Raw genomic sequence first — 24,785 nt, 5'->3', positions numbered from 1 at the left:
GGAAAAGGTATTTCACTGCCATGAGGTTTGTCACTTTTCAAATGATAGACTGAACATAGTGCAGTGGGAACATATAGAAAACACTTCTGTGACCCCGTTATTTCTGTGACCCCATGTTAATGTTATACTGAGCATGTCTCCTGGATCTGATTGACAGACTCTGAGAGAGAGGGCCACTGGAAATGGGTGGACAACTCTGACCTAAAAACATCATATTAGACCCACAAGTTGGCTGGTTCTGACAAGGACTTTAAGCGAGGATAAAACAAGACACAGCATCTTTGGGCCTACTGATTTTCAGACTACTATTTAATTGGTTCATCTGGCTCTGGCAGAGATGAAGAATATGATGAAGAATATGAAAAAAGAGAAATGGTGCCTAAAGTGAAACATGGTACGGATACAGCTCTTATGAGGAGCTGCATGCATGCTGCAGGTGTTTGAGGGCTTTTATCATTGATTAAATCATGAAGTTAAACATGTATTGCTCTACGAATAGCGAATATTTCATCATCTCTCATTGATCTCCATTGTTTTTCATTGTGTTGCTTTCTATGATTACAATGACCCTAAACATACACCTAAGGCCAAAGTTGATTTTCTGGAGAGGTGAGAGTGATTCAGTGATTAAGTATGACACCCGATCTGCGTATTTGAAGTGTTTTGAAGTGACTTATCTGCTCATTTTCACATTATGTTCGATAGGCGACAAAACTTTTGTCTTGTGAAAATCTGCCCTGTCTGTGTTCAATAAAGGGTCAATCTTTCTTTGGTGCATGACATTTATTTTTGTACATACATTTTCATTCGGGAGGGTTGTGGCTTTCATATGAGTGACTTCTGAAGCCAAGTGATTAATTGAAAGTCAGGTTATTAGCTGTTATTCCAAACAGATGGATAGGCGACAACTCTTTTGGAGACGGGTGTATAGAGTGCCTGTGTCTGTGGGGCATTCAGACATTATTGTGCCGCCCAGACATTTGGCACCCTTGGCGACAGCCCTATCTACCTATGTGGTGTTATAAGGCCTCTCAGCTTTCTGGTCTGAGTAGAGTTCATATCCTGTGAAAACCACCATCTACAGAATGTAGCAGTAGTACTGTTAACCTGGCTACTGTGACTGTGTCTGCTCCTCCTGTGTGTTTTTAAATGAAATGGCAATTTGGTGATGCTCCCTTAGCGCTGTCTCAACTGAGGATTGGGCAATTAGGAGCCACACCTGTATAAAACCAGGTGGTTGAGCACATGGTTTTGCTTTGTGGAGAGGAACAGACAAGGCCGCGGCTCTGCCGCTCCAATCCTTGTTGCAGTGTCCTGGAGGGCTCTCCTCTGTGGCTCTGCTCAAAATCCTCGGCTATGCCTTGGATCGTGTTCTTGCCAGTGGCTGCTCGCTCTGGCTGCCATTTGCTTACTGCTTAGCAGTTCAGCTTCATCCTCTTCTCTCCGATACACTTGCTGTTTCTTACCTTGGTGAGTTTTAGCAAAACTTGCTTGCAATGTGCACTGAATACTTCAGTTGGGCAATGTGGTGACCTTTTCATTGGCTTGCAGAATGCATCAGCAGACAGTTTGGCAAGTGAAGCCTCTATGTGGAAGTGGGTGCCTCTCGTGACTGTGTCAGCAACCCGGTAGGCTCTCACCTCCTTTTTCTCCTGAAAATTGTGGTCAAATGTTGCAGTCAAGTAATTGTGCATTTTCATTCCTATCAGGGCCCGTGTGACATCCAACTGAAGGAAGTTGCCGTTTTGTCCTCCTCCCGTTTCCTCCTGTCCATGCGCAGTGACTGTTGCTCATGTGCTAAAGACTGTTGCGTTACTTGAATGTTGGGGTGCATGCGCTCACTCAGCGCTTGCTGCGCTACCCCACTGAACGTGCTCTGGCTCCTGGGTGGCAACCTGCCCAGCTAATTGGGGCATCCCTTGAAACTCCCCTGTGCTGTAGTAATTTGCCTTTTGTGTGTTTTTGTGTTTTTGGTTTGCTGTGACTTTTCTTTTCTGTTTGCTGTGGTTTTCATTTCTTTGGTTTGCAATGTTTCGTTAATTATTTTTCTACAGTACAGTTGTGGTTTGTTTTTAAGGATCCTCTTCTTGGGCGCACCAACCCCAGGAACCGTGTGTGTGTGTGTGTGCAGTGTGTGCTCATGTCGAGTATTTTAAGATTATTGTGTATGTGAATGAAAAGGAAAGAAAAGAGAAAATAAAAAGACTTTATACTCGTTTGATACAGAACCCTTGTCTCTCTCGTTCCATACCCTCTGACCTGTGTTTGTCATGAATCAAATTTGAGTTGAACAAATTGCTCAAAATAGTGTGCTTCACCTCTCGGCACTGTTACAAGAAGCATTTTAACCCTTTGACTTCTGTAAGATGGTGGTAGTGATGAATGTAGCCTATTCGTGTGTGACAACCTTGTTCAACCTTCAAGGAAAATAAAGAACATTCTGTACACTCTGCACTGTGTTTTATTTCAAGTGACGTTTCGGCCGCCAGTGCACGGCATCTTTATTTTCTTTAGAATGCACAAGTGACCAGCACCTCAGAAAAAAATACATGTAGTGTGCGATTCTTTTTTTCTAACCTTGTTTAGCCCGAACACAATGTGTCATTACATCCTTTCAGTGAATTTGGAACAGGGTGAAAGACGCTGCTTAGTTTCACATCTGTAATGTGAACATATTGTATGTAAGCAGTTCTTGAAGTCCAAACATGTTTGTGTTAGCCTATTGATGTGTGGAAAACCATAATAAATACAAATAACCAAGGTGGTATGTGGGAAGCTACTGTAGTGAGTAGTGACTATTAGAAAAATGAATATTGGTAGATGTGTTCATAGATTGGTGCCCTTGTCAGTTGCATCCACAGTTTAGGCTGTATAGGCAGATGGTAAAACAAGAGCAGACTGAAAATATACAGTATATCATTACATTACACTATCCAAAGCAACTTACAGTTATTTGACAAGGTATTTGTTACAGTCCAATGTTGGGTTCGTTGCCCTCTGATCTTAAGACCACCTTCCCAACTGTTAGGGTATGGCTGTCCTATCCTGCATTGTTGCGTTTGTGGACTCTAATACAGTATGTTCCTCTGATGGGTCCATCTACTGTCTGCATTGGTGTACTACACTGATGATTCTACTTCAATTTGACATTGCTATGACTGGTAGCCCCTTAATGCATGCTGTACCTCCAGTGGCATGCTGTGATAGCCATTGAATTCTTAAGTGGACCATGTAATAGCCATTGCATAGTTAAGTGTATCATAGTACTATAACACTATTACATAACACAGGGCCTTTAGTAATGCAGTATGACTTTGTCTTTGCCATTCTGGTAACCACAAATTTATAATGCTGCTTCTTACAGTTTTTCTCAATTGGTTTTGTACATTTCTCACAACAGAATAATGATTCTCAAAAGTCTTTGTTCAATTGTGACTTCCTGGTGTTACCTGTGCACATGGTCAAATCAGTTTCTCATTGTTTTCGGCATATAGCAAATGTTCTCGTCCATCATGCCATGGCTGTGGACAATTCTCGATGATTTCGTACATTATCAATTGCTTTTGTCATATCACTCAAAAAGCTTTGTCACTGAATGCATGAAACTATCTCAATCTTATCTGATCAATGTAATATAAAGCCGAATTTACAACATTTCCCATCCAATCTAAACAACATTTCGCTTCAGAAAAGATCCTCAAGAGTAGTGTTTCCCAGCCTTTTTTGTCTTGCGTACCGCCTCTTAGTTGTCCCATGAGTACCCCCTAATTTTCTATATCATTTTCTCTGTCCTGATGTGGCTGCTCCATACATTTGTTATAATAACACTTTTCCAAGTACCCCCTGCAGTGTGCTCGCGTACCCCTAGTGGTACACGTACCCCTGGTTGGGAAACACTACTCAAGAGTGTACTATTCAATTGACAACATGAGAAATTGATTTGACTAGCTTGTCCATACACTATGACACAATGACTAACCATTCTGCTGGCGCTGATACGTTCATTGACACAAAAACTTGGTTTTGAAAGACAAACTAAGGGTTTTGAGCAAGAGACTCGGTTTTGCAGGTTATCCAAGGTGTTTTGCCATTTGTTAAAGCTGTTTTGAGAATGAATATTATGTTTCGCAAATTGCGAGAGAGATTCGAGAAATGTACAAAACCAATTGAGAAATACTGTAACAGGTTAAAGGCATCTTAAGTTTCATGTTGTATTTATTGCTTATGGTTAACACCTCCTTCTTTCTAAGAATGGTGTGGGCTGCAGCTACCCTTTGCCACCTATTTTTTTCCATTGCTGTCTCTTCACAGCGACATACAGCTCCACTTTATTAGAATAGCATGAAAAAGTTGATTTATTTCCATAATTCCATCAATAATGTTAAACTGTCATGGATTATAGATTCATGGCCCAGTTTTTTTTAACTATTCCAATCATTAAATTGTTTATTTTTACATATTTTGGTCTTCCAGCTCAAAAAACCCATGAATTGGGGAATTCGCATTATTAGAATATTGTAATAAAATCACAATTTTCTTCATCAAAATTCGTTTCACATCAGTGCACATCAAATCAGTTGAAATTTGGTACTTTCTACATAACATACAATATTCAATACTTGGTTAGGACTCTCTCTGTCTTAATAACGGCCATGATGCGTTTAACATTGATTTTAACATTCATTTTCAATGGGGTTTCATTTCTGGTGATTTAGAATTAAACTGGTGAGTTAGCGCCAAAACGTGGCATGGAAATCTACAGGGTATATTGAAGAGTGAAGTGTGGGACACCAGGTCAGCAAACAAGAACAGCTGACAGCAAAGCATCAAGGATATCTGGGCTTCCATTACTCCCATGCACTGTGTCGTATACTGTGTAAGTATCCCATCCATCATTGAAGCCTTAGCCTATCTGTCACTTTATTCAGTGTTCTAGTACCAGTAACATAATTGTCTTCTATTAACCCTTTCACACAGAGCCTCTGTTATAACCTTATTGTCACCAAAATAACCAAGTCTTAATTGGTTACTTACGACTCTCAGTCATGTCATGGCAAGGTTTTTATCAACCAGTGACTGTTGTGAGATCGCTGGTGATCCCACCTGCATGAAAGGGCTACACTAGTAATTAAGGGCACTCTTTTGTGTATTTTTATGGACTTTTCTCTGCAGATGCCATTGTTGCCTGCCCTCCCACATGGAGTTGGGCCAAGTAGGTCCCTATTGCAATGACTGTCTGTCTGTCTGTCTGTCTGTCTACCTGCAGCATGTTTCAATTGTCTGCAAGGGTCGCCAAAACACATCCTGAGTCATGCAAAGTCTTTGGCAAACCCGTGTTCTGCATGCAGTAGAGCCCTCTGTAGGCATTAGTAACAAATGTTCTATTATCTTCTGGGCTATCTTACTTATTTGGAGTGGTGAAGGGTTAGGAGAGTTGCACTGTCTTGCTTTGAACGGGATACTAAACCATTTTTGGGAGGGTTGAGGTCAGGGAAGTACTTTCCGTGATGGGCCCACAGATGTGTTCTCTCTAGTTCCAATAGCTTTATGTTCCCCCATCTTGTGCTTCAAGCTATGTTCTCTAAGGATATATTTTTAAAATCATTTCTTTACTGACAGGTGAGGGTTAGGGATTGTTTTGCCCCTGACACACACAATTTGCTATACACTTTCTGTACACAACTTGCAATAGCACTTTTTTGTTTAGTAACAGAAGTTGGTATCTGGAAAAGGTATTTCACCTCTGTGAGGTTTGTCACTTTTCTAAGACTTAACATTGTGCAGAGGAGATATAAAGAAAAGACATCTGTGACCCATCACAGAATTTCGGCAACATATGTGAAACTGTTGTGTCCTATGGGTACATCACCCAACTCTGTAAGATCAGCGTGGCCACAAGCCATAAAACTCCTAAAGGTCATTCTTTAAATCCTTAAAATGTAATGTAGTTTGCCAAATGCAATGTAATGTAATATAATGCATAATGTACTGTATTATTAACGACATAATTCGACATGCGGAGGACTCTGATGAAGATGCATGTCGTTAGTCTCACTGCACTAAAAAATAAATTACAGAAAATAGACATCCGTGTGGCACCAGATTTCTTTCTGTTTTTTTCTTGTCTGGCACCAGATTACAGTTCACAAGTTGCTTACAGCAGTAAAGCCCAAACAAACCACACATACATGTAAAACTTATTAATAGCTCTCAGACAATGCCACAAAAGTCAGCCTCAACAACAGGAAGTTGCATCGTAACTGCAGTAGACCCCTGACTTTATTTGGTTCTGATATGATATTTGACATATTTATAGTCCTACTATAGGCACCTGCATATACCATGTACGATACTGCATGCATTTAGACATATATGGCAATGCTTAAATGGCTTCAAAATGCCATATAGTGTATCTTGTGGGGTGCTTTGTTACAGTCTGCTTATGGACTGTCACTGTACCATAAATGGGTACACATGCTTAACACCATCTAAAGCAAATTTGTTTATGTTGGTCTCATCAGACCATACGACATGGTTCCAGTGATCCATATCCTTGGTCTGTTCATCTCTCTTGAGACCAAGATAAACAAATTTGCTTTAGATGGCGTCAAGCATGTGTGGTGGTAAACAAGTGGGTTTTACACAAAAAGTGCATCATCTGGCTAGTCAAGCATGGTGGTGGGACTGACATTGTTTGGCGATGTATGGATGCCATCAACATTGGAATTCCGAATTACACCTAAAGAAGCATGCATGTCAACATTCACTGTGACTACACAAGCAGATCATGATACTCTCCATAGGATTTCATTCAAAACTCACACCCATCTATTTTAGCCAGGTGCAGACTCAAAATGTACAATTTCAATGTACTGAAAGGTTGAAACACTCACCGATGACCTCCCTTTTAATCTCTTTTCATTTCGAAATGAAAAAAGGAATGTAGTTGCTGCCAAAGGTGGTTCTACAAAGTATTAAGCAGGCTGTGTATAAGGCTGTGAATACTTTTGTAAATATGATTTCTTTGTTTTTTTATTTTTATACATTTTCAAAACTGTCAAGACAACTTGTTTTTCACATGGTCATAATGGAATAATTTGTGTAGGATTTTGACAACAGAGACTCATTTGTAGCATTTGGAATAAGGCTGTAAGAATAAAATGTCAAAAAAGTGAAGCGCTGTGAATACTTTCCGGATTGACTGTATATGTCCGAACGACCACGAGCAGTTATAGAATCCACAGTCCCCCCAGCAAAACTCAGTCTGACAGCTTAGTGTTGGTGGGGGGACTGTGGATTCTACAACTGTTTGTGGTCCTTCAGGCATAGATATGGTTCTGCCACTTCATAGTCGTTTCTCTGGATTCATGACGCAGGCAGTTGGCTTTGAATGAAAGTGATCCCGACAATTACATGTCTAAAAAAGCAGAATTTACCCTCCAGTGCGCTGGCTTCTCATTCACTGCCATTCATTTTGAGGCTGACCCAGTGGTGTAGTCTACTTTTTTGTGGTGGGTATACTGTATATTTGAGCATTTTTTGATATGGGTATACTGTATATATTTGTGCCATTCAAAATAATGGATCAATCAATTTTAAGTGGGTATGCTGAAATCCCTGAAATTTAGAAGTGGGTATACTCATATATATGCTCATTTACATACCATGTACATAGCAACCGACTGCCTCGATGTATAAAAGCCTGTAGCCTGGTTCACACCAGCGCCCCCTGACGGAGCAGACCTACACACACTACTGTCTGGTACACAGCCGTCTCCAGCCAAAAAATAGACTGCATTTATTGCTTCAATATCAACGTCAGTTCGCATTGAGGAGTCACAGGACAGATTATAGACTATATTGACTCTTTAGAGATTACCAGGGAGCTTTTTGAAGGAATTTGTTGGTGATGAGGCCGCCCCGAAGCAATAAATTCTCCATCTATTTTCTGGCTGGAGACCGAGCGTGCTCTATGGCTGTGTACCAGACCGTAGTGTGTGAAGATCTACTCCGCCAGGGAGCGCCGAAGCTACACACACACCGTCTGGTGTGAACCAGGCTAAAAAGCCTGAACACAAAATAGTAATATTAAAAAATCCATGTTTTTCTATGTTTCTTTTTTACTCCGTGGACAACTTTATGGATTGTTGAGATGATCTCTAATGTTTTTGTATTTTAAGATCCTTTTTTCTTCTAATGCCTCCTTTGTATTACTGGGGAATGATTTTCAGTAGTGTATAGCGGCCAGTGGCTGGAGCAGGGGCGTCAGCAGACCCAATGCTATACAGGGGCACAGAAGGGCACCAAGAGATAATGCTAGCCCGCAAAGTGCGCAGGCAAAATTTTGTTGGGTTATTTATTTTAAAAAGCTTTTAAATTAATTGTATTATTGCAAGTAGTGCATGTACACTATTTTGTTCACATTCTGTAGATTACTCTGTATGCTAAACTTGAGCTAAACTCCAAGATAGCAAGATTGTTGTTTTCTTTTGTTAAACTCATACCGGGGCACAGTAAATCAATACCCAGGCACGTGCCCCTGTAAAACAGGTCTAGCAACGCCCCTGGGCTGGAGCATCTTCGCTCTTCACATTCACAAACCCCTCCTCTTGTGTAGGACAGGAAATAAAGCTCATCTGTGGGTAGCAAGTGTGAGATCCATCTTCAGGTTCTCATCTCAGCAGGTCAGGTTAGCTTTATTCTCATGTTGGTGGTGCATTGTAATTTTCTCGTCTCGAAACCTGAATGCCACAATGTTGGGCACCAACCCTGATCCAACCTATCAAAATGTCCCACGACCTGCAAAATCTGCGAAATGGAGAATTCCTCAAGAACGAATGAAGCCAGGCCCTGGAGTCCCCCACAGACACGACAACCATCATGTACCAAGTAAGCAACCCACTTTAAAATATAAACAATATTGATAGAACTTCTGGCTATTGTGTATTTGAAGACAAGGGCTGTATAGCAGCACACTTAACATACACAGTCATTGGTTTAAAGGTGCTTGAGATTCTCAGATGGGCGCAAGAGAGAGGATGCAGTGGGCATACTATATACTGTATACCTGCATAGGCCTACCAATTAAAACAACAGTAGGCCTATGCTCCTCAAAACTGACTTCGATTCAATCACTCTTACATTAAGTAGGGCATCCTCTTTATATAAGTTACTCAGGTAATTAAATTAACCCATGTCTAACTTCATTCTATTCAAGTTAATGTTACCATTTTTGTTCAAAACAAAATATATTGAATAGATCTACTAACATTCCAAGGAATCCCGAGTTCATTTTTGACAGTGGGTCATTCCTTGCCTGGTTAACACCAGACCTAATCACAAGTGAGATTCAGATCGAAACGATTGTGTAGAACTAAAGGCCGTATGGGAGTTTCCAGGCTAGGTCATTCCTGGGTCATTCTACAGAAAAGGTTGAATCTGGGAAACATATTTCCACTGATATGTATTCCTTTAAATGCACTTAAAACTTCTTAAATATCAATATATAACTTCTTAATTGGTTAATCCACACCAGGGCCACCTTAATGTATTTTTATTTTATATATATATTTCATTAAAGAATGCATCTGTTGTTTTTTCGTCATTGGTGTTACCTACAATAAACACAGTACATATTTGTAAAAAAAAAATATTTTAAAACTTAAACTTGCTATTCCACTAAAATCAGATACATGGAACCATAAAACCAAGAGAAATATCTGATTAAACATTTACAACTTCATTAAAAAATGTAAATAGTCAACATCATGTCAATCTATGTGACTTTCGCCATCAATGTTTTAGTTTTTAAACAAAAAGGATTGGAATAGTATTCAAGTAAGTTCTTGAACAGTAACGTCAAAATATGAGCTACTGAATACATCAATGATGAAAAAGAAAATATTGATGAATATAACAATAATTCAAGTGAATCAGGTCAAAAAGAGGTGAAAAGTAACACCAGTGACGTGCCATAACACCAATGACACAAAACGTCAAACGGCTGCAAAGATGCCAATTTATTTTGGAAATGACCTCTTTTAATTTCTTAAACTCATTCATAAACTCATATTATTAGCATTTCATTTCATAAACTGATTTCATAAACTGGTTTCCCTACTCCAATTCCCTTATTTCTGATGTATTTGGTGTAGCTTTTATATATGAATGTAATTGGTGTCATGGGTCATTTTAGGTAGAAAAGTAACACCAATGACCACAAATTACAGTAACACCAATTACTTTTTTAGGGGGAAACTACAGTTAAAACAAACTGGCTGAAGCTGTGGGAGACAATATGCTTTCAGTGATACCAAAATCCTTTACTTATTTGATGTATTCAAGTTTTATTTGAATTGGCTCACCTCTGTGGCTTTAAATTGAGTAACACCAATGACAGGCTTCGTAGCTTCATGTACAATTCTTCAAGAAATCATAACATTTTTGAAGAAATGAAGACAGATATCTGACTTGTATGATGTCTTTGACCACTACACCTCCTCAAATGACCTCTTGCCCAGAGGGAACACCCAAGAGCCAATTTAATTTTCAAAATAACAGTATTTTTGTCTAGAAGTAACACCAATGACGTAATTTTGAGTGACAGATATTTATTTAATATTATAAATAATATGAAACCATTTCTTAAATATGTATATGCTGTAGTCATTCCATGTAATGTTAATGAAAATGTAAATGAGGTTAATTTCATTGAAAAATGAAATAAAAAAAAATACACAATACACTTTCATGTATCATATTAGTGACACAGCGTTTCCACGGGTATCCTTTTTCTAAAGTTGATAAAAAATGAAATATTAATAAGTAGACCAATAGAGTTGACTTTTACATTACAAAAACAGTCTCTATTAATTGAACATATGTAAAGTATGTGATTATCAGACTGTATTGGTATCTACCAATGTCAGTGACAGCATTTACACCTTTTCTGTAGAATGACCCGCCTACATAATAAATAAAAAAATATAGGACTAGATAGATACACGTAGAAAGAGAGATAGATAGATAGATAGATAGATAGATAGATAGATAGATAGATAGATAGATAGATAGATAGATAGATAGATAGATAGATAGATAGATAGATAGATAGATAGATAGATAAAGTTAAAATTTAAATTAAAAGGTTTCCCTGGATCAGGTAAACCAGGTTCCTTTAATCTCCACTCCACAGGTGGCGAGGTGGAGGCTCAGGGTCTGGGTCCTTGCTGCACCAGGACAGGTGTGCTGCTACTGCTGCTCTCCCTGTGTGTGGTGCTGCTGTGTGGAGTCACTGCCCTGGCTGTGCTTTGTGAGTAGTGTAGTAGAACTAAGAAAAAAACGTGGACATCCACCTAAATGTACTGGGTGTTGGACTATGTATGGTAAACTGAAAAAAAAAGCAAAAATAAAGTCAGCGACACCAGGGCTCCCGTTACTGTTTCTAACAATAACTGGAACAGGAGCCTTGTTGGGTCGCAGCCTTTGTTATTAGTGAGTAGCCCACATACGGGTAGGCCTATGCTACTGGAAGTGGTTGTTGTGGGTTTTTCTGTAGCATGACAGTAACTTTCATTATGACTGTATTTCTACAGATGGCATGAAAACCTCAGAGGAACGAAGCAATGCTGGTGAGTACTAGCCTACAATAACCGAGTAGACCTATTAACATAAAATTAGTAAAATTAATCATAATTAGTATACAGTATAATTATTTTAATTATTACATTACGTTAGACTTAGCTGATGCTTTCAATCAAAGTGACTCACAAATGTTACAGTCCCTTGAGCAGTGTGAGGTTAGGTTTAGGGCACTTCAGTCATGGAAGGAGGATGGGATTGCTGAAGGTGTGGATTGAACCTGCAACACTGTGATCTACAGTCTAATCCCTTTTCAATCTTGTCCACGGGTCAGTGCCTATGCGGCTGGGAGTATTTTTTAAAGTATGTTTGGGGGCTTTTTGGGCCTTTAGTATGACAGGATAGTGTGAGAGGAGACGGGAAATGATCTGGAGAGAGATATGGCAAAGAACGTGGATCCACATCCTCGGTCGTACTCGAACCGGGGTCCCCATGGGCATGCAAGCCCAAATGCGGGGGGCTTAGTGCGCTGCGCCACAGCGCCCCCCTACGACTGGGAGTATTTCAATAGCAAGTGCTGCTTCTTTCTCTTATGATGCATTGAGCTGGACTGCCAGTAGGTCTAGATATGTGTGATGGTGCTGCAGAAGTAATTTCCGTGATTGGCCCACAAAAGTGTTTTCTCTACGTTCCCACAGCTCTATGTTCTATGTCTTATCTTCCAAGTTATGTTCTCTCATGATCTTTCTCACATCCAAGCGGGCCAACTCTCCTCCTATTTTGCTCCGTCACACTTCTCTAACTACACATTTCTCTTCTCTGTAGTTCTAGGCCCCTCTGCTGAGCGATGCTCTCTGGACTGGGAGAGTTATGGAGGGAAATGCTACCACTTCTCTCATGACACATTCGACTGGACTGCCGGCAGAGACAAGTGTGTATCTATGGGTGGACAGCTGGTCATCATAGAGAGTCGAGAGGAACAGGTAGGGGGGGGAATGAAGACCAGTTTGATTACGTTTGATTACTGCAGATTTAAACCGACTTAACATTTTCTCAACTGTCTTGTAGATGTACATCACAGAGAAATGTAAAGTAACCTTGGATGACTTCTGGATAGGATTGACAGACTCTGAGAGAGAGGGCCATTGGAAATGGGTGGACAACTCTGACCTCAAAAACATCACGTAAGTTTTGATTATTTGACTGTGGTAAATGAAGGGACACATAGAGTACAATATTGTTATACCTTCAGTATATACTTCCGTTTGGATTTTTTTAAACTGTATAACAAACCAAACTTTTCGAAAATCGGTGGAAATTTGAGGGAGTTACAGTCCTCTGAAGAGTATGTATCGCTAAAAACTTACTGCAATAGAGCCAGCAGGCTGGAATAACATGGCCGCCATGCGCGCACGTTCGACTTTCATTGATGGGAACGCGGATGACGTATCTAGTCTTCCTAGTATACAGATCTGTGGTGCTGTATACTAGTCACAGTACCCACTATGGTACACAGTGGCTCTTCCATTCCTCTGTGTGAGATGGCACAAACCAGGCAGCTTCTCTAGGCCTATTAGTTGGCAAGTTTTATCACCCTACATCCGCGATGTTAGCTCAAATTCACAGGGGGCCAAAATTAAAATCTGGATTAAGTCGCAGGCCGAACTCAATATGTACAGTATCTTTTAAAACCGGTTTTAAAATTGTGCATGCAGGCACTTAATACTCAAAGGCACATTACACAAACACTCACAAACATGTTGTATGAGTGGGAGATGGTGCATTGGCCTCTGCCCATCTATATTCCCATGGCACACCAAATTTCATGTGGAAGTGATAGGCCTACATATTAATGGTATGTGGGCCAACTTTAATACACATTTGACATCCCTGCCCTATGTATATCTTTTGTCAGGTTCTGGCACCGTGGACAACCAAACAACTCTGGTGGCATCAACAACATATACGTGGATGGAGAGGATTGTGCTATAATGAGATATGTGGAGAAAACAGAACTCCACTGGTTTGATCAGTATTGTGCTCAACTGAACAAGATAATATGCGAAGCCAGGTCAAGGTAGAGTGTAGGTTAATATTTTTTTGTTATGATACTAAGAGTCACTGAAAGTGACAAAAAATCCAAGACAATTGTGTGTGACCCGCGTTGTCAGCAGTGGTTAGACCTGAATGTACGGCTACATAGGCCCTAATAAAATAATGAACCACCTACTTAACAATGACATGCATCCTGTACTGTATATGTCAATGGTATCAAAGTGATGTCGCATTACACTTTGGAAACTACATACATTTAAAAGTCATAAACCACCCCCTTTACAATGATCTTAAGAGTATAGGCCTACAGTATGTAGGCCTAGCCTCTATGACAATATCGCCGGCGGAGAGCGGTAGTATCGTGCAATAGTCAGCAAAGAATTTCCATCTTCGTCAAATGCCTAAATGGTAACCAACATGGAACTTACAGAAGTCTGTGAACTGAACACGGACATAATGGGACATAAAGTCTGCGGCATTTTCATGGATTTTGCCAACTCTGGCAGTCATGGGGGCCGCTAGGGGAGGAAAGGTGGTACAGATTCTAAGGGCCCAAGCACTGATAGGGGCCCTTAAGAGGGCCCAAGCACTGAGAGGGGCCCTTAAGGGGCCCAAAATTCAAATCTTTCATGGGGCCCAGCATTTCTGGCAGCGCCCCTGCTGGCAGTGCTCTGTCCAGTTAAGTCTGTTAGGGCCAAAACATAGGGGTCTTACACACCAGGGCGGTAAAGCGTCGTGGAACAGCCGCGCTTTTTACCGGCATCGGTGAAAATACATTGAAACATATCTGTCCTTACACACCAACCGGCGGTAGTCAAGTGTCAGCGGCGCGGGAGCCGGCTCCGAGCCACACTGCATTTGGAAGATAGAACTCAAGCGTATTTTTCACGCCGGCGACCGGCAGTGTCTCATTCAAATGAATGGCAAAGTAGCATGCTAGCTTTGGCTGTGGGGAGGGTTTTGAATAGGACTGGCCGCGCACGCCGAGGCTGTCAGTGTGAAAGGCAGAGAAAAACACGCCGGCCAAAACTAAGCAGAAAGACCGCGTCCGTCCCGGGACCGTTCCGTTCCGCCTTGGTATGTTTTGGCCCATACCAAGGCGGAACGGAACGGTCGCGGGACGAACGCGGTGACGCCCGACTACTGCCGGTTGGTGTGTAAGGACAGATATGTTTCAATGTATTTTCACCGATGACGGTAAAAAACGTGCGGCCGTTCCGTGACGCTTTACCGCCCTGGTGTGTAAGACCCCTTAGGCCAACTCTGAGTGATTGACCCAGTTGGTTGGTTTCTCTTTTCCAGCACCAGAACAAGTTCAAAAGTTCCCAGAGGTGTGAAGTAAAGAAAAAAAAAGAAACAGAAGTCTGAAAAATGCAGAGAAGTCAAAAAATGGAAAATTGAAATCTCAAGTCAGTTTTTCATTATTGTTATGTCAAATATCCAAATAGAACAGTAAAGTAATGAGTTTCATGATCAATGTCATTTTTGCGTGAGTAGGATCAATATTAATGACCCGTTTATGTTTTATTCATTACATTTAATATACCTACTGTACATAACCTGACCTGTACTGTACGTTTTACAAAAGTTTAGCCGCCATTAATTTGGAGATACCACTAGAGGGCACTATTACGCTGTAAAGAGAAAAGCCGAGAGAGGGTTGCGTCATCATATAATGTATGTAGGCCTACAGATAATAAAGAAAGAAAGAAAGAAAGAAAGAAAGAAAGAAATACAGAAAGAAAGAATTTAAACTTAACCATAATGGGCATGCTATAAAAAAGGATGCATGAATAAATCCCACACACATATTTCACATTGTTATGAGATGTCAAAATGGACCTGTGTTCACAAACTAACTGGAAAGGAAGCCTTAGATACAGGAAGTATTTTTTTTGTCAACCACTAACTTCCGGTGTGTTAGTTCACCTACCATTTTTGCTACCACTAATGTCCTGTTTTGGGTAAATGTATTTGTCATTCCTCTTAGGGCAGGGCTGGAGGCCGTCTTATCCGGCACCCCAACATAACTTCAACGTTATGCAGTTTCACATTAAATATGCCATGTATTGTTAAGAAACTTTAGAAATTACATTTAATTACATTAAGTTATATTTTCAGTGAACCCAGCGAAGGTGGGGTTTGTTGTAAAGTTGGCTGCCTTCAAACTACTAGGTCTGAAGTGCAGAGGGTTTGTGTTCATAGTATGGAGCTTGGAGGACTAACATTTTATAAAATAAAAGTCGCCCCTCGAATGAAAAAGGTTTGCCCCCTCTGCCTTTGGGCAAGCATCAGCACACACTGATAAGTGGGGAAGGGTGGGGCTGGGGGCTTTCAGATGACTTTGTCCTGGGCCCAACCAAAATGGTCAGCTGCCCTGCAGGTAAGCACGGAACACCTTTCAGTGTTAGGTAGTCTATAAATATGAAACAAACAAAAATGTATTGAAAAACAATTGCATATGTGTTTTTGTATTGCAGCCACTATGTGATTCATCGGAAAGTGAACCAGTAGACACATCCACATTCTCCCTCTTACTCTCTCTCTCCCTCTCAATATATACAGACACCATAGCCACATTATTACCATCTCAATAAAACATAGCAAGTTCAATAACCCTTTGAATATTTTAAGACCACCAAGACATGTGACATTTCGTAAAAGTAGAAATCCTTTATTGATTTACTTTAGAAATGCAATGCAATTTTTTACAAATCCTCCACGGAGGCCATTTCTTTGATATCCAGTGTACTGCAAAACTGACAAAGCACTCAACGCCATAATAGCGGACTGCTAATAATCTAGCCTGGTTCTCACGTAGACCCTCATGCATTTTCGCTCAACTTCGTGAGATGAGAAACATCCATCTGCGTGAGAACCAGGTTACTAATCATCACCTTCCCCACAGTAAAAGACAAACACACAATTATTGCACAAAATAAAACATCCACTAAGATTGTAACAAATTCTGAATTGTAAATTACTGTTAGAGCTAGGTCTGTCTGACTTAAAAAAAAATAGACAAGATAGTGCAAGGTAAAAATTACCATAGGCTGTTAAGTAAAAGTGTCATTTTTACACGAAATCGAAGATATAAAAAAGCAAAATATAAAGCAATTTCCCAATTAACGTGCTTTACTTTGAATGTCATATTCACAAGACTGCTGACACTCAAAAAAATGCGCTCACGTGATTGCCATCTTGTCCCTCCTCACAGCGCGAATGTCTGTAAAGGGGAAGCCTATCTATTCGTACTCGTACAGCTTGCTGTATTTGGGTGGGTGGGCTGAAATGCTGAAGATCTTGGATGGCTCTTGCTTGGTGACGGCCTTTGCATTGTTCAGCTGGGCTATCAGACAGCCAGACATCACCATGCCGAGGAGCTACACACACACACACACACACACACACACACACACACACACACACACACACACACACACACACACACACACACACACACACACACACACACACACACACACACACACACACACACACACACAAAGATGGTATAGCTTAGGTGGTGGATACACATATGCAGACAATTACATTTTTTATCAGTTTATGTATAAAGACGGCATGTGGATAAAAATAAAAACTTCATTGTGACAGGTTTTGTGTTTTAGCCCCCTGAATGGGATATTTTGTGTTCTGAAATGCACATTCTAAAACTCAGTTTATATGTAAACGAAAGGCCAAATCCAATGTGTTGTCAAAAATATCCGTGTAGTGTAAACAGCTTCCTGGACAGTGAGTGGCGGGTATAGAAAGTGTTGCTAACCATCTCAGGACACAGGCAGCCATCACTCACAATGTAAACATACATAGAGATACAGACACTGACTTCATCTCACCTGCATTCTCTCTCTCTCTCTCTCTCTCTCTCTCTCTCTCTCTCTCTCTCTCTCTCTCTCTCTCTCTCTCTCTCTCTCTCTCTCTCTCTCTCTCACACACACACACACACACACACACACACACACACGTACATACGCACGCACACACACACCCACACCCACACACCCACACACACACACACACACACACACACACACACACCACATACTGTATTATCACGATTTCAAAACACACTGAATGTCTAATAAACAAGTGTAATTTGCATGGAGTCTAATTAAGGATTTAACTACCGTATTATATTTGAAAAGGGAAAAGGGGAAAGGGACATTTGATGAAAATGATCCACAAGTGCAGTAAAGGTCTCGATTAACAACTGGTCAATACTTACAGCCAGTGCAGAAAATCCAAAGAGTATTCCAAGCAGCACACCGAGGAAATTGTTGACAATCTTTTGACCACAGGGCTGGAAACATGGGGAAAGTAATAAACGCTTGTCAGTGTGACCAAATATGGATAATATACATATGAATGAACAAAATACACATACGATATGGTTTAATTACATTCATTTGAGAAGGCCCTCTCCTGCTCTGCTAATTTGGACAAACCTATTTGAATAACTAAATCAGTTTGTGGCACATTTGTACACTTGTATCAGGGCTTGACACTGCCACCTGCCAAATGCTGGTAAAACTTAGCAATTTCAGCAATTTCAGTCTCACTAGCCACTTTGACAGTTCATTATTTGGTGAATTGCTTATATTAAAATGCAAGAATATTCTAAAGAAAAAAAACGGACAACTCTGGCAGAAAGACTAAATGGGTAGTGACTTGGGAAAACCACTAGCCAAAGTGGTCGGTGAGCAAAAAAGAACGCCAAGCCCTGACTTGTATGTGATAGCCATAATGTTTCTACAGTGTAGACCTCTAGAGTCTTAAAATGAAGTGAAAAATGGCCTTGCGATATATAACATATTTGTTTTGTTTGCCTGAACTAGCAGACCGGATATCCTGTGGTAGCAGCAAAGAGCGTATTTGGTAGCAGAGAACTCTAAAAATAGTTGTGGTTTGTGGGCATGGTGATGAGATGGATAGATACTCATGCACACTTCTTCTTTATACTGCCTTCAACGTCCGACACTTTGTCAGCTGTTGTTATGGAAACATCCTTTTACATGTAACTTTTTGTAGCCACAGGCTGTGTGAAAAGGTTATCATCAGAACATTTATGAAGTTACTGCATGTAGTGAAAGATCACTTTTACTCATTTGTGGAAAAATAAAGTTCATCTTTGTGCAGTTCAAATGCTTTTACAGCAAGCTGTAAGCAGATGGCTCTGGGGCCCTAGGCTACAGGTTGTTGTCCTGGCAGGTGGGGGCCCCTAGGCAGCAGCCACATTTAGCCTGCGCGCTAATCCAACCCTGGCTGTAAGGTTGTCTTACCTCAATGCGCACCATCCTAGGTTGTTTCCTGTAGAAAGGCCAGTTCTAGGGGAATGGAAGGGGAAAGAACATTTAAAGCAGCACTACATAACTTCAAAACAATATTGGCAAAACCAATCAACTGTCTGAACCGGCACTTCCAATGTCCATTGGTTGCCCTGATTGGGTGGCCACTACCCCACAGGTAAGTTTAGACTAGTGGAGTGGAAAAACTCTATAGTTTTTGGATACAAACGTATACTGCATATACACAGGGAACGGATGAAATAAGTTCATCTTTGATCAAAAACGAAAAACAATGACCAAGACCCAGTTTTAAAATAACTAAATCACTATTTTCATTATGCTTTAGCACAGTCTTTTCAGACATTTTCACATGAAATAAATAACTAAATGAATAAAACAAATAGGTGGCTCACCCCATGCACGCCTGGAGGAGGCAGAGGAGTGCAGACCTTGAAGCTTAGCTCCTCGCCGGTGCAGTCACAAGACGCAGGCACCCGGCCACTCCAGTCAGTGTAGCCATTGACAAGACCACAACACTGCAACTGTAGACAGATAGATAGAGAGATAGATACACAGATGGTGAGAGGATGCCTCCCTGTGGCCTCCTTATCAGAATGGCATTGCCGGCCCAGAGTTTCTCTGGAGAAAGGGGACAGTGTGAGACACAGAAGAAACAGGGTATAACAGTGTGCATACTAAACAAATATACAAATGAATATAAGGCAAGGTGTTTTGCTACAGATTATAATTCTACAGATTATAATTATTTCTGCGATAGATAGATAGATAGATAGATAGATAGATAGATAGATAGATAGATAGATAGATAGATGGATGGATGGATGGATGGATGGATGGATGGATGGATGGATGGATGGATGGATGGATGGATGGATGGATGGATGGATGGATAGATAGATAGATAGATAGATAGATAGATAGATAGATAGATAGATAGATAGATAGGTTTATGTCTCATCTCTTTTGCAATGACCTACTTGTAGATTGTATGTGGTGTTTTAATCATGATATTAATTACAATGGTTGAAAATATTAATCACTTATCTTTTTCGCCACTATTTCAGTTGACCCCATTTTACTTCAATGCATTAGACAACCAGAGAGTCTGAGATGGCGAGAGTATTTGAGTGTCAGGGCCACAGCCTTGTTTTGCTATCTGGTTTTATCTGTTGTTCTTAATTTGGTATTTTATGGTTCCTACAAAAAAGGCAAATACATTTCTTTCACTTGGACTAACAATGTCAATGTTCTTTTTATTCATTTTGAGTAATTTGGATAAATGGAAATCAATATTTTTTATCATGCAACATGATACTGTGAACTTTTCAAAATCACAAGTTTGTCTTTCAACCTCATGATTTCAGAACTGCTACAGCTAGAGTTGACTGTCCCCTGTGTTGGTTTGACTGATAAGGCATGTCTGTGTGGTTACAGAATGTTTTGGGACTTTCCACTTCAGTTGTCATCGGCACAAAATGGATACACATCTTTCGCAAGAAAACTGACATTTCCTTTAACTGTTAGATATGCCTGTCTGTGTCATACAGTATGTCTAGTGCTGCAAATACAATTGCCCCATGAGGACAAATAAAGTTCTAACTCACTAACCAACTTATATCGCAATTAAGAAAAATTATACGCATCATGACATAGTACAATTACGCAAGTTTTCAGTTATTCTTTTTATTTTGTCTTTATTGTGTTGTGTCGCAAAACAAGTTTCTTCAATCTTCTTTTTACAGTTATGTATATGAACTTAGAGCTCTATATAGACTGTTTATTGTCCCATCACCCAGCCCTACTGCCACAGCAAGATACAGCTGTAGGCGACGGAAACATTTAAAGAGACATGTCTTTACTTTGCACTTTTGAGTGTAATTATTTCTCTACGTTCACTTTTGCAGTGAAGTTGTATGTATTGTATGCAGTTTGTATGTATTGCAAGTCTGTACGGTAAATGTTCATTTCTGAGGTAGAATACAAGAAAGTAACCATCATAATACTATAGCTTTAACATCAGTTAAATTAACTACCTATTGGAATGGAATTTAAATAGAATAGAATTGAAGAGAACAGAGAGAGTGTCCGAGGTACTTCGAAGTAAAGTTAAAAGTCCTTTATTTTTCTAAGTGGGGCGTCAAGCCCACGCGTTTCGGTCGCGTGCGACCTTAGCCCCGCACGCGACCGAAACGTGTCGGGTTGATGTCCCACTTACATCTAACTCACAGACGCAACTTTACCCCTCTCTCTCTCTACACAGAATATAATTGAAATTGTAGTCAGAATACTAAATACTAAATTTAGAATACTAAAGCACAAAGGCTGCACAATTCATGGTTACAGAGCGAGGACAAAAAGGAAATGGCCTTGCCCTTAGAGAGCAGTCTGGTAACACTTTATAATAATGTCTGCTTATAAAGCATTATTGACTCTTAGTAAATAATTAACTACTGATGAACAAAACATTAACGAATGTTTGTAAATAACTAAGAAATGTTAGCAAATGTTTGTAAATGACTAGGAATTATGTTAATATTTTATATTTATCAAACATTTACAAATTGCTTGTAAATGACTAAAATACTCTGTTATTAGGTATGTAAAATCTTGAACAAATTATTTGTAGATATTTGATAAAGCATTAATAAAACTTAGTTAATAATAAAAACATTTGTTAATGTTTTGTTCATAATTAGTTAATTATTTACTAAGTCTTTAATATTAAGCAGAGATTATTATAAAGTGTTACCAGCAGTCTTGTGCCCTGATTGTTGTGTCTAAGTACTAAGTGTTGTTGTGTAGCTGTAATTGCATGCTGTTGCCAACTGTCTCTATAACATCACAAGTAAATGGGGCCTTTAAATATATATTCTACAACTGTCTCTATAGCACTGCAAGGAGATAGGGTAAAGTAAACACCAACACACGCACAAATAAAAACACCCCCCCACACAGCCAGACCCACGCACACACACACACACAAACACGCACACACACACACACACACACACACACACACACACACACACACACACACACACACACACACACAAACACGCACACCAGTTGAAGGAAATGGCTGCTTGTTTTGACTACGCACAGAGATACAATTCTCTTACAACTGTCTCTGTATCATCAAGAGTAAACGTACGCACACACACACATGTGCGCGCACGCACGCACGCACAAGGTGCTCAGTTGCAAATGTTGGGCAACAGTTCATTTTATTTTCTAACACTAAGGTGGGCATTGGCAGTCTTATGAGGAGGTCCAGGGAGTGTTGAAAGGGTTATGATGAGTCAAGGCCATGTTAATTCAAACAAGGTTCAGAACCACCGTCTTAGAATGTTATGCCGGCTGCCTTATCTCTGGCCAGAGGAATGCTTCAATACAAAGTAAAGGAAAAAAACCCTCTCAACTTCACCAGACATGTCTCCCACTAAGGTTGACACAGTATTTCCACATACTGATGTAAAAAGATTGGGTTGACTTTGTCACAGTTGAGTTTTAACACTGTTAGGGGCTTATATAATTCCCGCTCATCAGAATTTCTCCAGGTGCACTGTGTAAAAATGTTAGTATTTTATTTCCTGAATTCAATCTGCAATTGTTACCTTTTTCAAGTGTTGATTTTTTTGGGGTGTTCTTTATTAAATGTACTGTCTATTCAGACATTTTTAAAATATTTTCCCATTCAATTTCACATTCGTACTATGTGCATACTACACTGGATGTCCGACCTCCACATTCAAATGACATTAACCACTTAACCCAAGTCATGGTCATAGAAAATGTATATTTTTCCCAAGTCACTATGACAAAATAACCATAGTCAGCTGATGTGTTCACCTTATTACCACTTCCTGGTCCTGGAAAGGTTGTAGGTGGGAATGCAAATCTTACAAAGGGGCTTTTTAAATGTGTTCTTTACCTGGCTCTGGATTTCATTCATGACATTCTGGATGTCCTCCGATTTTTTATCCAACGGCACAATGCTCTCCATCTCTTCCTTCAGCAACCCCACCTTGGAAATGGAGAAGGGAATGGTAGATTAATATACTTTTGGCTTTTTACCACATTTACCACAGTTACTCAGTCAGATACAACAGTGACAGAGCAAAAAGACAAGTCGGTTAGATACAAAACACCTATTTGTGTGTGCATGTATTTTCTAGTAAAGCATCTTTGAGCATCATGAAAAGCGCCACACAAAACATAATTTATTAATAATGTTATTTTTATTTATTTTATTAATCATTACTAATATTTATATGTTATATTTCTTTTTATCCGTTTCTTCCATTATTGTATATTAGGCCTACTATTATTAATAATATATATTTTTGATCCAGGCCTAAATATTATATTATATTATATTATATTATATTATATTATATTATATCATATTATATTATATTATATGCTTGAGGATGGTGCTGTAAAGTCCAATCCATGCCTACCCGTGGTTGCAGAACAGCAAGAGGCACCGCCACGCGCAACAGGGCGAGGCAGTCCACGCACATCAGAACTGCAAACTGCAAACGGGCGCCACAAGCGGTTAAAACAACTCAAACACACACTGGTCATGCTGAAAACGAAAGAAAACTTTTGCAACATGCACACTAACACAATCCAGCTAGCAGCCCATTGTTATAGATTTAGAGACACTTACTATGACAAGAAGCCATTTCATACTTCTCGCAGCACCCTGGACTCCAAGAAATGCAGTGAAGAAGGTGATACCGCCGACAACGTAAAGGGCGATGAGTCCAGTGTACTGCACCAGACAAAAGGCAGTGAGCCAACAGCAATGCAGACTTATTTTGTTTATTTAATGGTCTTGTGATGATGAACCATTTCAACAGCCAGCCCGGCCAACAATAGCGCACAGACAACTTCTCCACTTTACTTACCCTGTCGGCACTGTAGGCGAAATCAAGTACCACAGCCAATACAATCAGGACAGCTCCAGTAATCTGAAACATGCCGAGAGTGAAAAAACAAACAAAACAAACTTATTAGCTTCTAGCTTGTCAGAAGTTAGACTGACAACCAGCTGTCGGAGTGGAACGCGGAAGATGCGATATCGGGAGATGGACCTACACAGCGCGAGCAAATACTTGTAGGCCTATGTAGAACTTAGATCATTCGTACAATATGGTACACTCACAAACATAGTTAAGGACACATAAACCATTAGTAATTACCATAAACAGCACATTAAATGCGACGAAAAGGTTCCTCAGCACAGTAGTCGCTTTCGCCATTTTGGAGAGTTTGTCTTCCTTTCCTTTTCCTCACATCAACAGCAAACTTTATACATCATAGTAAATACGGAAATTCACCACACAGGGAGTTGCAACAGTCAGCCAATGATGGGAAAGGCCATCGTCCAGTGCACGCCCCATTCACTGCGAAAGTAATTTCTAGAGAAGGCCTATGCGCATTTGGTAATCACAATAGAAACATCATATGCATGCCTATCACATAGTCTTTAAAAACAAATGATTTTCTATCATGTTTCTCTTAATTGCCGAATTTTGTATGCCTACCTGGCAATGTTGGAATTGAACTGGCAACTTGCAGACAGTACTGTACAAGCTTGACTCCTTAACTACGTGCCCAAGAATGTCCATGGCTCATGAAAATAAGAAAGCCTTGATTCTTGAGCCAACACATGATATTTTTACATTTCCTGCTCCTGTCCTCCTGATGGGTCTTTCTTTCTATTCTTCTTCTAATTCTAATATGCTGGCTATTGTATAACTGTTATTATTAGCCTATGAAATTATGGTAACACTTTGTTTTAATGTTCACTATTAG

General features: G+C 40.0%; 2 protein-coding genes and 1 long non-coding RNA gene across 3 annotated transcripts; 2 read left to right on the top strand and 1 right to left on the bottom strand.

The window, feature by feature from the left end:
* Positions 1 to 1,260: 1,260 nt before the first annotated feature.
* On the top strand, positions 1,261 to 2,122 carry LOC134464401 (uncharacterized). Its single transcript, XR_010037881.1, has 3 exons — positions 1,261 to 1,470; positions 1,552 to 1,628; positions 1,710 to 2,122. It is a non-coding gene; the product is annotated as an uncharacterized LOC134464401 (long non-coding RNA).
* A 6,545-nt stretch (positions 2,123 to 8,667) lies between these two features.
* LOC134464400 (perlucin-like protein) lies at positions 8,668 to 13,897 on the top strand. Its single transcript, XM_063217851.1, has 6 exons — positions 8,668 to 8,889; positions 11,195 to 11,311; positions 11,595 to 11,630; positions 12,406 to 12,563; positions 12,649 to 12,764; positions 13,496 to 13,897. The coding sequence occupies exons 1-6, from the start codon at positions 8,754 to 8,756 to the stop codon at positions 13,659 to 13,661; spliced, it is 729 nt and encodes a 242-aa protein (XP_063073921.1). The 5' UTR covers positions 8,668 to 8,753; the 3' UTR covers positions 13,662 to 13,897.
* A 2,391-nt stretch (positions 13,898 to 16,288) lies between these two features.
* Positions 16,289 to 24,305, bottom strand: LOC134464399 (tetraspanin-8-like). The gene is made up of 9 exons (XM_063217850.1): positions 24,170 to 24,305; positions 23,876 to 23,938; positions 23,635 to 23,739; positions 23,423 to 23,497; positions 22,894 to 22,986; positions 19,355 to 19,483; positions 18,936 to 18,980; positions 17,882 to 17,956; positions 16,289 to 17,018 (listed from the first exon to the last, which is right to left on the bottom strand). Exons 1-9 carry the CDS (start codon positions 24,227 to 24,229, stop codon positions 16,881 to 16,883), a joined length of 783 nt encoding a protein of 260 aa, XP_063073920.1. The 5' UTR covers positions 24,230 to 24,305; the 3' UTR covers positions 16,289 to 16,880.
* Between the last annotated feature and the right edge of the window lie 480 nt (positions 24,306 to 24,785).

Source organism: Engraulis encrasicolus, chromosome 15 (assembly GCF_034702125.1).
Source record: "Engraulis encrasicolus isolate BLACKSEA-1 chromosome 15, IST_EnEncr_1.0, whole genome shotgun sequence".
Taxonomy (NCBI): Eukaryota; Metazoa; Chordata; class Actinopteri; order Clupeiformes; family Engraulidae; genus Engraulis; species Engraulis encrasicolus.
This window is presented reverse-complemented; position numbering and strand designations above follow the sequence as displayed.